Here is a 14,666-nt window from a genome sequence, read left to right as displayed (position 1 = left end):
TTCTATAAGCCATTTGCATGTTGTGCAATCTAGCCAAATATATTTTTAGCTCACCTGAGCTGAAAGCTCAAGTGAGCTTTTCTGATCGCCTGTTGTCCGACTGTCCATCTGTAAACTCTTCACATTTTCGACTTCTCCAAAACCACTGGGCCAATTTCAACCAAACTTGGCCAAAAGCATACTTGGGTGAAAGGCGTTCAAGTTTGTTCAAATAAAGGGCCATGCCCCCTTCAAAGGGGAGATAATCACAACTAAAGTACCGCAAACGGTACATAATACGCCCGTGAAATGCTTACATAGGGTGTTTTTCTTGTGCTATAATTTGTATAACTTTGCTTCAGGTAGTATCAGCCATCATGAGGCTGTGACAAACTTTCATATGAACGAAGGGTCTTAGCTTAAAAATAGAGATTTCCTCAAAATGGACCAAGTTCAACAACCTGTAATTTTTTCAAAAATGGAAGAAAGTCCTTCCCCAGATGCACATCTTCAATACCCATACAAACACTCCACAAAATAAGATGGTCCTCACTTGAAAACTGGGAGGAGTTGGGCGGACAAATTATGTACCCTCCATAGAATATTAATTTCCAAAAAGACTAAGTTCAACAACCTGTAATTTTCTCAAAAATTGTAGAAAATCAAAATCCATCCCACATGCACATCTTCAGTGCCTATACAAACACTCCACAAAATAAGAAGGTCCTCACTTGAAAACTGTGGGAGGAGTTGGGCAGACAAATTATGTACCCTCCATATAATAATTATTTCCAAATAAGGGGCAAAACTCCTGGAAAAAAAGGTCGAAATAGATGAAAATTGCAGTATGATCTAGAGTGACCCACAAAGAAGCTACACAGCAAGTTTCAGCATGATATGTGAAAGGGAAATGAAATTATAAAGAGAAAACCCCGAACGGACGGACGGATGGACGTACAGACATCGCTGTACCATAATACGTCCCGTCTAAAGACGGGCGTATAAAAAAGGGTGGGGTCATTTAAAAATCTTCTCAAGAACCACTGAGCCAGAAGAGCTGAAATTTCCTGAGGTATTGCAGATTCAAGTTTGTTAAAATCATAACCCCCGGGCGCAGGATGGGGCCACAATACGGGATCAAAGTTTTGCATACAAATATATAGGGAAAATCTTCTAAAGAACCACTGGGCTAGGCAAGTACAAAATTACATGAAAGCTTCCTGACATAGTGCAGATTCAAGTCTGTTAAAATCATGGCCCCTGGCGGTAGGTTGGGGCCACAATAGGGAATAAAGTTTTACATGCAAATATATAGGGAAAATCTTTAAATATGGGCCAAGGTGAGCGATGTGGCCCATCAGCCTCTTGTTTTCTTGAAAAATATCTCTTAACAATTTACAAGTAGGGAACCTGAGCTAGAAACTTGTGTGCTTTTCTGATCAAACAGCTACATATAACAAGGTGTCTCTTTACTCATCAAATCTGAGTTTCTGTTGTTTTAGATTAAGTGTATGTTATTTACTGTAAATGTGGAAATTTATGTGTGGGGATTATTACATTACAACATGATGAAAGGACTTTCTACATTATTGTCTACATTTCATATTTTCATGTAAATTACCCCCACACATACTATTCCGACAGTTATGCTATCTATTAATTGATGACTGACATTGTGTAAAGAGAACACAGACAATAGACCGACGACACAAACTTCACTCGGAAATGCTGACCAAAAGCTGACACTGTCCAGAATAAAATAATACGAAATCTGCATTTAAAGAAAAATACTTTTAATATTGCACTTTCAACAAATAAACCTAACAAACATTTGGTCAGTTTCAGTCCACATGGGAGGTTTTGAAGAACCGTTTTCTCTCCATAGTAGGAGTTATGTGCCCCTGAAACAGAGACATTATAAAAATATAAAAACTAAATTAAAACTTGTTTTGGTTTTCCTGTTTTTCATTTTATGTAATAAAACATTATATTGATGTTGTGAAACATTCAGAAATAATATTACCAGTGATTATATTCATGATATTGTTTAAGCTGTTCATTAATGACATGTACACACATCAATTCTGCTGGAAGTAAAACCTCCATTGTCAATGCTAACAGAGAGGTGTAAATTTTCATCAGACTGAATACACAAGTACTGTACAAAGAAAACCAGACTGCTAGATTGCATGCACATTACGATTTAGGAGACAAAAAGCGCACAGCTTGTGCACTTAATTAATAGCAAGATTATATTTTATTGCATTTGTTGGTGCATTAAAAAAGTTGATTCAATTAAATTAAATTATGAAAATCTCTATTCATCCATTAGAAGAAGTGTTAAATGATGAATATGCCATAATGTGCATCAGTTACCACTATGCCAACTTTAAATACACTAAAGATAATAAGTACACGTACAGTATTTTAGTTGACATAAGGCAATTCATACCCCATACTGCTAGATTGCATGCACATTACGATTTAGGAGACAAAAAGCGCACAGCTTGTGCACTTAATTAATAGCAAGATTATATTTTATTGCATTTGTTGGTGCATTAAAAAAGTTGATTCAATTAAATTAAATTATGAAAATCTCTATTCATCCATTAGAAGAAGTGTTAAATGATGAATATGCCATAATGTGCATCAGTTACCACTATGCCAACTTTAAATACACTAAAGATAATAAGTACACGTACAGTATTTTAGTTGACATAAGGCAATTCATACCCCATACACCCCCCCCCCCCCCCCCCCCCGTACTTGATAGTTACTGCTGACCCTAGCAAAGTTCAAGCTTTAATTTATAGTTCTCCTGTTTCCTGATCACAGGGACTCGATAACATGCTTCCCTCCAACAGCTACCTTAACCCAGACCTACTGACATCACCCAGACCTACTGACATCACCCAGACCTACCAACATCATCCAGACCTACTGACATCACCCAGACCTACCGACATCACCCAGACCTACCAACATCACCCAGACCTACTGACATCACCCAGACCTACCGACATCACCAAGACCTACCGACATCACCCCCAGACCCACTGACATCACCCAGACCTACCAACATCAACCGACATCACCCAGACCTACCGACATCACCCAGACCTACCGACATCACCCAGACCTACCAACATCAACCGACATCACCCAGACCTACCGACATCACCCCCAGACCTACCGACATCACCCCAAGACCCACCAACATCACCCAGACCTACCAACATCAACCGACATCACCCAGACCTACTGACATCACCCCCAGACCTACCGACATCACCCCCAGACCTACCGACATCACCCAGACCTACCGACATCACCCAGACCTACCGACATCACCCAGACCTACGGACATCACCCAGACCTACCGACATCACCCAGACCTACCGACATCATCCAGACCTACCGACATCAGTCAGACCTACCGACATCACCCAGGCCTACCGAAATCATCCAGACCTACCGACATCAGTCAGACCTACCGACATCAGTCAGACCTACTGACATCACAGTACCCGTCACCCCTAATTCTGAGGTAATGATGTCACAGTACCCATCACCCACTTTCTACAGGATCTCTATCTCTCCTCCACCATGGGATTAAACAAAACAAATCCTGAGCTTACATCTGTGTTAGTCGGTGAATACGTAACTGAGTCTATTTCCTGTTGCCGTATTTACCTGGTTACCGCCGTCTCGACTGTGGTACCGCCTAGTGATCACCTGAAAAGAAGAGCCACAACATCATGTTAAAAGAATTGTCAGAAAACTACAAATATATAGTCTATAGATCTAAGAGCTTCTTGTGATAGATTGAGTATTTTCATGAAATTATAACTTAATATTAATTAAAGTTTTCTGGATGTTTTCTTTACCCTGTGTTTACTAATCTGAATTCAGTCCCTTGTTACAGAGTATCTCAATAGCAAGGATCTAATAGAAATGAAGTCTTGAAAAACTTTCAAGATCTACAGACATTTTCTTTAAAATTTTCGGTCTTTGATAAAAAATTTTTTTTATGCTTTACTTCCTCCAATGGAATTAAAAATAAGGGGTATATACAAAAAAGCTGTTGACATTTAAGATTTAAAAAGGTATCTGATATATAAAGAAAATACTGTTATAATATTGACAATATTCATCACACACAGTGCTGTATACACTATATGTATACACTATATGTAGCATCATTTACATTTCCAATGTTTTTGTCTTCGATATCTTTACCAAAGATAGCCATTTCCTTATGAATGAACTGCAGTTGTAAACGATGTGCGTATGAATCTTGATAAATATAGTACATCTATCTTAACAGCTGGAAATTCCATCAGAAATCAAAGTAAAATGTAAATATGAAAAATACATTTCATTTGTGAAAATACATGTACATGAGAGCATGAACAGCAACGGTTCATGCTAGCATACTATTCATCAAGTGCTAACACGCTTCATGACGTCTGCTGTCGCAGTTCATCCTCATGTATTTTCAAAATTGAAAATTAATTTCTTAAGTGTCTCCTATATACATCATTTGATCATTATGCTTGCATACCTTATCAAAGAATTTGGTCAGTTTAACAGCATTAGTGGATCCTGGAGATATATGTTTTACCTGGTTACAGTCCTGAAATAAATGCATAAGAATACTTCAATTTTCATCGTAAATTATTTCTTATTCCTTAACACTTAAACTCCTAGAATAGTATTTCTGTTGTGTGTGTGTATTATACTCTGTAACTCGAAGAACTTTTCACTTGTGTAGAGACATCACCAGCTGTAGGTGAAGTACCACAGAGTTTGACCTATCCATGGTGCGGTCGTAGCAGTGAGTGTTCTTACTGTGCCAATGCCTACTTTGATCCGGGACCTCTATTTTGAAGGTCATATAAAAAAGACCCATGCGTTTTACTTGTACTCCTGGGTGCTTTGCAAAGGAACAGTCACTACCCATGTTAAACTTGGGATCAAGAATCAGCTGCACAGAGAGAACCCTAATCACCAGACCGCTATGACTGGGCATTTGTTGATTCAAAAAGAGTACATGTATGTTTTATCCAGAACAAAAACAACCTTGACGAGTCATTGTGAATGTGTTGTCTATTGTTAATAAAGCTATAAAAGTATTTACAGTAGAAAATGTGGACAATTTACATACAAGATTAAATTCGACTGCTCCGCATTCTTCTGCGATGGATGACCGTCCTGAGGGTGATTTCTCCCGGAGATTTTGTGCTTGGTCTGCTTTACACCCGACCACCATTATCGGAATCTGAATCCCGGCAAACTGCTCAGAATCGTAATCCCCCCTGTAATGACATGAAAATCCGAAATCTAGTCAACAGGATACAACGAAAGGGCAGAAACTCCATTTCATATAACATCACAGAAAAATTCTGAAAAAAATAGCAACGTCAGGTATTCTTCTACATCGGCAAACATTAACTAGGTCAGCTGATCAGCCACTGAAAATAAAAGTTAATTAAGTTCCCACAGATAATGGCATGATGTGTTACAGATAATGACATGATGTGTTACAGATAATGACATGATGTGTTACAGATAATGGCATGATGTGTTACAGATAATGGCATGATGTGTTACAGATAATGGTATGATGTGTTACAGATAATGACATGATGTGTTACAGATAATGACATGATGTGTTACAGATAATGGCATGATGTGTTACAGATAATGACATGATGTGTTACAGATAATGACATGATGTGTTACAGATAATGGTATGATGTGTTACAGATAATGGCATGATGTGTTACAGATAATGGCATGATGTGTTACAGATAATGGCATGATGTGTTACAGATAATGACATGATGTGTTACAGATAATGGTATGATGTGTTACAGATAATGGCATGATGTGTTACAGATAATGGTATGATGTGTTACAGATAATGGCATGATGTGTTACAGATAATGGTATGATGTGTTACAGATAATGACATGATGTGTTACAGATAATGACATGATGTGTTACAGATAATGGTATGATGTGTTACAGATAATGGCATGATGTGTTACAGATAATGGCATGATGTGTTACAGATAATGGCATGATGTGTTACAGATAATGACATGATGTGTTACAGATAATGGTATGATGTGTTACAGATAATGGCATGATGTGTTACAGATAATGGCATGATGTGTTACAGATAATGGCATGATGTGTTACAGATAATGGCATGATGTGTTACAGATAATGGCATGATGTGTTACAGATAATGGCATGATGTGTTACAGATAATGGTATGATGTGTTACAGATAATGGCATGATGTGTTACAGATAATGGCATGATGTGTTACAGATAATGACATGATGTGTTACAGATAATGACATGATGTGTTACAGATAATGGCATGATGTGTTACAGATAATGGCATGATGTGTTACAGATAATGGCATGATGTGTTACAGATAATGGCATGATGTGTTACAGATAATGGTATGATGTGTTACAGATAATGGCATGATGTGTTACAGATAATGGCATGATGTGTTACAGATAATGGCATGATGTGTTACAGATAATGACATGATGTGTTACAGATAATGGCATGATGTGTTACAGATAATGGCATGATGTGTTACAGATAATGGCATGATGTGTTACAGATAATGACATGATGTGTTACAGATAATGACATGATGTGTTACAGATAATGGTATGATGTGTTACAGATAATGGTATGATGTGTTACAGATAATGGCATGATGTGTTACAGATAATGGCATGATGTGTTACAGATAATGGCATGATGTGTTACAGATAATGGTATGATGTGTTACAGATAATGGCATGATGTGTTACAGATAATGGCATGATGTGTTACAGATAATGGCATGATGTGTTACAGATAATGGCATGATGTGTTACAGATAATGGCATGATGTGTTACAGATAATGGTATGATGTGTTACAGATAATGGCATGATGTGTTACAGATAATGGCATGATGTGTTACAGATAATGGCATGATGTGTTACAGATAATGACATGATGTGTTACAGATAATGGCATGATGTGTTACAGATAATGGCATGATGTGTTACAGATAATGACATGATGTGTTACAGATAATGACATGATGTGTTACAGATAATGGTATGATGTGTTACAGATAATGGTATGATGTGTTACAGATAATGGCATGATGTGTTACAGATAATGGCATGATGTGTTACAGATAATGGCATGATGTGTTACAGATAATGGTATGATGTGTTACAGATAATGGCATGATGTGTTACAGATAATGGCATGATGTGTTACAGATAATGGCATGATGTGTTACAGATAATGGTATGATGTGTTACAGATAATGGCATGATGTGTTACAGATAATGGCATGATGTGTTACAGATAATGGTATGATGTGTTACAGATAATGACATGATGTGTTACAGATAATGGTATGATGTGTTACAGATAATGACATGATGTGTTACAGATAATGACATGATGTGTTACAGATAATGGCATGATGTGTTACAGATAATGGTATGATGTGTTACAGATAATGGCATGATGTGTTACAGATAATGGCATGATGTGTTACAGATAATGGCATGATGTGTTACAGATAATGGTATGATGTGTTACAGATAATGGCATGATGTGTTACAGATAATGGCATGATGTGTTACAGATAATGGCATGATGTGTTACAGATAATGGTATGATGTGTTACAGATAATGGTATGATGTGTTACAGATAATGGCATGATGTGTTACAGATAATGGCATGATGTGTTACAGATAATGGCATGATGTGTTACAGATAATGGCATGATGTGTTTGCAATATGCATAGTATTTTTCTATTCGGAACTCCATAGAGAATCAGGATGATAGGTACGAAATGCTGATATGTTAACATTGCTTCAGTTTGAATCAAATGAAGAGGATGCATGGATTTATTTGTTAATCAAAGATTATTTGTGCATTTGAATTTTTTCAGGGAAGTGAAAATGCCAAATAAGGAATTCCAGTACGTAGATCACAAAGTCCCAGTGCATGTAGTGCAGCATGAAATCAGCTGACATCTATACCACTGTACTACTCAACACACATCAAAGTGGGATACTCCACCGCAGAATGTTGTCAACCTTAACAGTACTTATGAAAGGTCAAATAAAGCAGGAATATTTATATGCTGTGTGTTTTGAAATATATGCAGTAAAACAAAGATTTGACTAACTTCACCTCTGTATTGCTGGTAAAAGTCAAATTTATATCACAAACCAGCATTAATGACTTCAAAACTTAACTATGACAGAAGATAAAGGCCCCCTGACTCCAGGACGAGATACGACAGAAAATAGTGGCCCCCTGACTCCAAGATGAGACACGACAGAAAATAGTGGCCCCCTGACTCCAGGACGAGACACGACAGAAAATAGTGGCCCCCTGACTCCAGGACGAGACACGACAAAAAATAGTGGCCCCCTCACTCCCGGACGAGACTCGACAGAAAATAGTGGCCCCCTCACTCCCGGACGAGACTGAGCCTCTGTGCACACTCACCCATTATTCTCTTTGGCGGTTCCTCTGTTCATCACCTCTGCCAGCCATTTTCTCAAATTCTGATGAGATTTACTGTTGGACAGATCATGAACCAGTATTATTCCTAGAAAGAAAATTATGTATTTTATGTAGCAGTTTCCAGCACGAGATATTAGCCATCAACTAAAGATTTGGGCATTTGCACTGTAATTTAATAAAAACTGCTTAACGTGATTTCTATAACAATACATAGTAATATTAGCATTGCTTGACTGAGTTTAGCAGTAACTAATAGTACTTTATTTGGCATGAATCATAATCATTTTGGTGCAATAATTCATGATAATTCAAAAAAAATAAAATCTTTGTAACAAAATGCTGATTATAGTGCCAAAGTGTTCCTCGCCCTCAATACACAAGAGATAAGAGCTCTTCTGTGTTAGAGATACATTCAGTGCCAAAGTGGTACAGAATGCACCAACAGTCAGTGAGGAGGGTGAAAAAAAAATTGAAAAGCAGCTTCTGTTTACTAATAAGATGTAAATGTACGAAATACAAAATACTATCAAAAGAAACATTTTAATACAATGAAAACAAATGATATACAATGTCATGTTTGTGAGTAAAAATCCCTATGTACTTGTAAGCAACAAATAATTTTCTCCCTGAATGCTTATATATAATTTATCACTTATTTTGTTTGTGTGTCACTGGAATGTAGGTGATAAAGCTATTTATGAGAAACTTATTGTGTACATTAACTTAGGCAGTCACCCCACCTCCATCATGAAAAAACCCAAAATGTTTCACACCTTCAGTGCTGTGTAAAAAAGTGCTCTCAAGGGACATAACTCAGATGTATCTTGAAACTTGTGTTTTACGGTAATTTTGAATGCACTTAATCAGTAGGCATATGCTATCTATCATTAATTATGCAAAGTAAACATCACAGCTACTAGGCTACTGGTCACAGCAGTCCAAAGCATAGGAATGTGCAATTTGCACCTGGGAGGTTCCATGTTCTCAATCCCAGCATTAATCCAGTAAGACAGGTTAATGGTTATAGTGACGGTTCCTTCACCAACACCCGATATTACAAGTGAAAGTCACAGATCTTTTGGATATGATCTTAAAAGTAGGGAGTCCTGTGTCACAGTAAGTATTGATATGATAAAAGAGCAATGCAGCACTGCTACAGCCATTAGCATCACTCACAGGTAAAAATTTGTGAAGTATTTCAACTAATGCTGGATATGTCTACATAAGTGAGATGGAAATCTATAATTGTTCTATGGTACATACCATGAACAGAGTGGTAAAAGATGGAGCGACTGTTCTGATGGCTGGTAGAACCTCCTATGTCCCACATTTCTATAAAGTACGACCTCTCTCCGGGTGTTCCAGCCTTGTAGTCATGTAACTGAAAACAATAATCAACAGCAACCTTTAAATTTGTGTAAAACAAGCAATTTTATGAAATCCTTGACAGTGATTGGATATAGATTAATATTTGATCTTTACAGTTTTAAAAATGTTTCTCAGTTAAAATACTACATTGAGCACCAGTGACCTTCACTTCGACTGAACATCCTATCGTGTATGGAGGGTTACTTGTGGGTTCTTGGTGGCATATCAGATGCACTAATGACGTTTTTCCAACCCCTGAAATAAGAAAAATATTTACATTCCGAATTTTCTCAGAATTTGTTTAGTGCAGTTGCAACTTCGGGGTAGCCATGAACTCTTTTAATATGGTGTTTGTATAAAAGTTCATACAATGGAAAAATTCAACATAAATCAATAAATACCTGAATCACCCACAACCACAATTTTCACTTTTTCAACATTTGCTGCCATCACATTTTCTGTTGATCCATTAAAGCAATCCTACTTTCACTTTTACTTTCAGTTTCGAATTTAACGTAGGCTCACCTACGCTTATTTATTCAAAAATACAACTGTAATCTGTCAATAAAATATTTCAACATATTATTTTTTTACTGAGATATGTTGCTTATTACAGTCGTTGGTGGAACTTTTGAGAAATGTAATGCACATCACAATTTTAATGTGGATAGAAGCGGCCTCAGAATTATCGACTGTCCACAGAAGCAGAATCTCAAGCAAGGATGAGAATCACAGATGCAACTGATTTCTGGTATTTTTGACTGAAAGGTCGGTGTCTTTGTTTTTCTTTGTTCTGAAATACCGATAGTGTTTTATTTAGAAGTAATTTGTCATTAATATGCCACATCACGAATATCATAAATATCGGGGGCACTCGGTCCGGATAATTCACAGATAATGATATGTGAACATATGTTACATGTTACTCAGCTTTCATGATGTACTCTGTCTGTTGTCATTTTACAAAAGTTACACAGCTTAAATTGTGTCATTTGTCGATATTCAATACGGATGTTGTACACATAAAATAATTCACATTGAAATGACTTTGAAAAAAATGTTTTCATCTAGGCCTAATAGGACCTATATGGGGTTTTTTTCCCCGAAAGAAAGACGTTATAAATTTTTTTCAACTCTATTTCTATAATTCTTAACTTCACTGTCCACAAAGGAAAAAGAATATAGGGTAGAAAACCGTAGAATAGAAAATATAGTATTAGTTGTGCTCTTGTTTCCCTCTGGGAGAGTCCCCAACACAGCTTAGAATTCTGTCAGATTAGGACGTTCTGAGGCCTATGTCTGCACTGGTGAGACACGTATACTCCATCACTATATCTCTTTGTATAAATACTAGCTACAATGGACTGTCAACATGAACCTTTTGCAAAAATACTTCACTGTTCATGACACAGTACCAACAATTACATGACACAGTACCCACAATATACATGACGCAGTACCCACTGTAATGTATAGTGAAATGAAATAACTAGCATAAAATACAGACTGAACAGAAGCTGCAGATACTCAAGTTGCTGAATTGCACTCCCCCTCCCCCATATCACATTATTACACAGGCAATACCTTGGGGGTATTTAGATCATTATTCACTAATCATGAGGGCTCAATGGGGGCATGTGTAACAGGAAGGGAGAAAATGCAACGGACCAGACCGGGATTCGAACCCGTGCCCCCTGAATCTCTAGTCAGGTGCTCTACCAACTGAGCTATCTGGACACTGGCGATCGAACCCGGCTGACTGCTACATTCCTCCCTCCTTAAATATCTTCACACCCTGAAGATTTCAACCCAGGATCTTTATCCCCTGGCAGGCATTTTCACCTGTCAGTTCCAGGGGCTGGTCTACAGCACCAAATGTAACAGGAAGGGAGAAATCGCAAAGGGACCAGACCGGGATTCGAACCCGGGACCCCTGAATCTCTAGTCAGGTGCTCTACCAACTGAGCTATCTGGCCACCGGCGATCGAACCCGGCTGACCGCTACACATGTATAACAATTACAGGGGTATGGAATATAACTTGATATTAAATTACCTATTTTAACATTTCGTATTCTGTGAGTTGACATGTGAAACTATGTTAAACTTTTCCTCTGTTCAAAGTTTTTGAGTAGCATAAGATGTTTTAAATTCCCAATACAAAATGTTCTTTAGTGTAGTGTAGCATATGAGGATTTTTTTGTACTAGAATGCTCAAACTGCCACTCCTTGAAATGATAATCAGATAAAGGACTCTAGCTATATCTTCTTATAAATGTACACAATGGATCATTCATTAATGGTACTGTTGAAGTGCATTTCTGATGAACAACTATGTGTGTTGATCATAGTTTTCTGAATTTCATCTGAGCTATCTTGTGTTTTCATTTTATGAAGGTATTTTATAAACAAAATCATAAGCTTTATTCATGAATTTTACTTTATTAAGTTAACATTGGTAATATGTATTTTTTGATAGATTCCATACACTTTCTGTATCAGATCATGTGACATCCTCAGTCTAGACCCCACAATGGAGGACATCCTCTCCCAGATCATCAGAGATTCGTCTTCTCCGAAATATGTGAACATAAAAAGCAGTGCAAAGGATGCATTTGGTAAATAAATAAAACTAGATAAATGCAAAATTTAGATAATATTGAAGTTCTGGACGCCAGTTTTTTATACACTGTAATTGTAGGTGTACTTTTTTTTCATGGGATTAATTTACGCTATATTGCATGGAATTTGGCTTAGCATACTTAAAGTAAACATATTTTTAAAAGACGTAGAGATGTGAGATTTTACCAGCATATCATGATAATTCATCTCCATGATATGCATCGCAATACCGTTTATACGACGGAGAGAAAAAACCCAGGTATTTTTGTTATATGTTTGAATACAGTTACTAATATACAAAATAAATGTTTAATTATTAAATGAACTGAATTTGGCTTATTGTGTGCTTTAACACCAAAGCAGTAATGGAAATAACAGAGAATTAAGGAAAAACAGAATGTCATAAAATATGGCAATATTATCATGATATTGTGTAAAAATTTCGTGATACATACAAAATATTTGGTGATATACCCATCCCTATTAAGACATACAACAGCGATGCAAGAAATCCTTGTAATTTTCCTCAAATTGAACAAAAATTCTTATTACAAGGAATTAACATAGAAATGAGTTCATTTACAGTATCTTACAGTAATGTTTAAAGCTTCAGTTCAATCTGACAATACAGTATTGATGGCCTTGATCGTTGAATTTTGCAGATCTTTTACAAAACAAGGGTGCGTTAGAGGTGACCCCTGCCCATGTTTTACGGGAGAAATGTCTGGAGCCGTTACATCTAGCTCTGGAATCCAAAAACAAAAAGCTAGCCACCGAGGCCATCAGTGGAATACAGGTACGGAATGTCATTGTGTATTTGTAACCATGGTTACTAGCCACATGTCATGGTCACAGAGAATAAAATCATGGAGATATCACTGATACTACATGTAATAGTATGAATGTTAAGTAATACGCAATTTACAAGGTATCAGGTCTTTTGTGATGGAGGTGCGTTCAGTATTCTGTTGAATGTTGAGTGGTTACAAGATGTACACATACAGTATAGACTGGCTATGTACATAAGGATAAGAGTTCTGAAAGCGTAAATTTTGTTTATATCAGCCAAACTGACCACATCAAGAATTTGTTTGAATTAGGCCATTAAATTAAATATGAACTTATTAATTACTTCCTCTTCTACATGAGTTATACTTTTATCAAAGGAAGATGGTGATTATCAATTTTTGTTTGAGCTACTTTATTATCAAATACTCATATTTAACTTACTAAATTTGTATCCCTGCAATTTGGGTGGTTTCATGACAATTGTTAATCTTCTGTTAGGCAATATATGAACACAGCGATAAGCATTTGTATCCACCGTGTGAATACAAAAACATAGTTTGTACCTCACCATGTGTAAGAGTTCAACAAAGGGAAATAAATATTGACCAACTCAGAAATTGTGTATTTCCTGACAATGTGTCATTTTCATATTATCTCAGATGTCACTATTATTGTTTTCAATCTGATCTTTCATATCATGCTAATTTAGAGGATGTAATGGATGAAGCGGGTTCCCAACATGCGCTCACTACTAACTACTTATTCAATTCTTATAAATTCTTTAGGTTTTTAACATCACAAAAGACACACTGCAAGCCCCATGACTTTTATGACTTTAAAGACAAAATGGAGTATATTTGGTGATGACTTATTTTAATACAGGTGTCAGATATCTATCAATGACTTGTCTTTCAGGTGATATTTAGTGATGAGCGATTTCAGTCTAGTATTGAGTGTGAAGGAGAGGAGAAATGGATGCCCACACAGATCCTTAATACAGTGTTATGTACCCCCACCCTTCCAGAAGAGACACAAATGGAAATCATGAAGGTAAGGCATGGGTCCTGTACATTGTAATGTACCTCAATCTCATCAAAAGGCACACTTATAGAGGCTATATACTGTTATCTGCAACGCGTTGCTTATACGTTTTGGGGTAATAAAATCCCGAGTATATATTACGATACCAAAATATACATCGGGTTCGTATTCTCTATAAGAGATTAAACTGACAAGAAAAATTTTCTATGAATATCAAAGAAATTGCATAGAATATAGAGATTTATGAACAATATCGTATGCTTCATGCGGCTTATTCCGTTATACCATTT

The 14,666-nt window shown here is 36.7% G+C and overlaps 2 protein-coding genes across 5 annotated transcripts in view; one reads left to right on the top strand and one right to left on the bottom strand.

Moving 5' to 3' along the window:
- Positions 1 to 1,755: 1,755 nt before the first annotated feature.
- LOC125673854 (rab-like protein 3) lies at positions 1,756 to 10,407 on the bottom strand. 2 transcript variants are annotated; one of them, XM_048910745.2, is made up of 8 exons: positions 10,327 to 10,407; positions 10,089 to 10,180; positions 9,821 to 9,938; positions 8,540 to 8,642; positions 5,147 to 5,297; positions 4,544 to 4,615; positions 3,618 to 3,714; positions 1,756 to 1,880 (listed from the first exon to the last, which is right to left on the bottom strand). In XM_048910745.2, the coding sequence occupies exons 1-7, from the start codon at positions 10,373 to 10,375 to the stop codon at positions 3,625 to 3,627; spliced, it is 675 nt and encodes a 224-aa protein (XP_048766702.1). In that variant the 5' UTR covers positions 10,376 to 10,407; the 3' UTR covers positions 1,756 to 1,880; positions 3,618 to 3,624. The 2 variants fall into 2 exon arrangements, with proteins under 2 accessions (XP_048766702.1, XP_048766701.1); XM_048910744.2 differs by having other exon boundaries at positions 3,673 to 3,714; positions 10,327 to 10,405.
- Positions 10,408 to 10,578: 171 nt separating this feature from the next.
- LOC125673851 (brefeldin A-inhibited guanine nucleotide-exchange protein 3-like) overlaps positions 10,579 to 14,666 on the top strand; it is a 42,383-nt gene continuing 38,295 nt past the window's right edge. The window contains exons 1-5 of one of the 3 annotated variants that reach the window (XM_056160455.1): positions 10,631 to 10,693; positions 11,758 to 11,951; positions 12,404 to 12,542; positions 13,209 to 13,342; positions 14,251 to 14,385. In XM_056160455.1, the coding sequence (XP_056016430.1) occupies positions 12,458 to 12,542; positions 13,209 to 13,342; positions 14,251 to 14,385 (354 nt within the window). In that variant the 5' untranslated portion in view covers positions 10,631 to 10,693; positions 11,758 to 11,951; positions 12,404 to 12,457. Of the gene's footprint in view, positions 10,694 to 11,757; positions 11,952 to 12,403; positions 12,543 to 13,208; positions 13,343 to 14,250; positions 14,386 to 14,666 lie in introns of all 3 variants that reach the window. The other 2 variants (XM_056160454.1, XM_056160453.1) reach the window with 2 other exon arrangements.

This window comes from Ostrea edulis, chromosome 3 (genome assembly GCF_947568905.1).
Source record: "Ostrea edulis chromosome 3, xbOstEdul1.1, whole genome shotgun sequence".
NCBI classification, from domain to species: domain Eukaryota; kingdom Metazoa; phylum Mollusca; class Bivalvia; order Ostreida; family Ostreidae; genus Ostrea; species Ostrea edulis.
This window is presented reverse-complemented; position numbering and strand designations above follow the sequence as displayed.

Coding starts and splice junctions, on each gene's coding strand:
- LOC125673854 (XM_048910744.2), bottom strand. CDS start 10,375: ATGGCAGCAAATGTTGAAAAAGTGAAAATTGTGGTTGTGGGTGATTCA. Junction 10,181..10,326: donor TGTGGTTGTGGGTGATTCAG/GTATTTATTGAT, acceptor TTCTTATTTCAG/GGGTTGGAAAAACGTCATTA. Junction 1,881..3,672: donor GTCGAGACGGCGGTAACCAG/GTAAATACGGCA, acceptor TCTCTGTTTCAG/GGGCACATAACTCCTACTAT.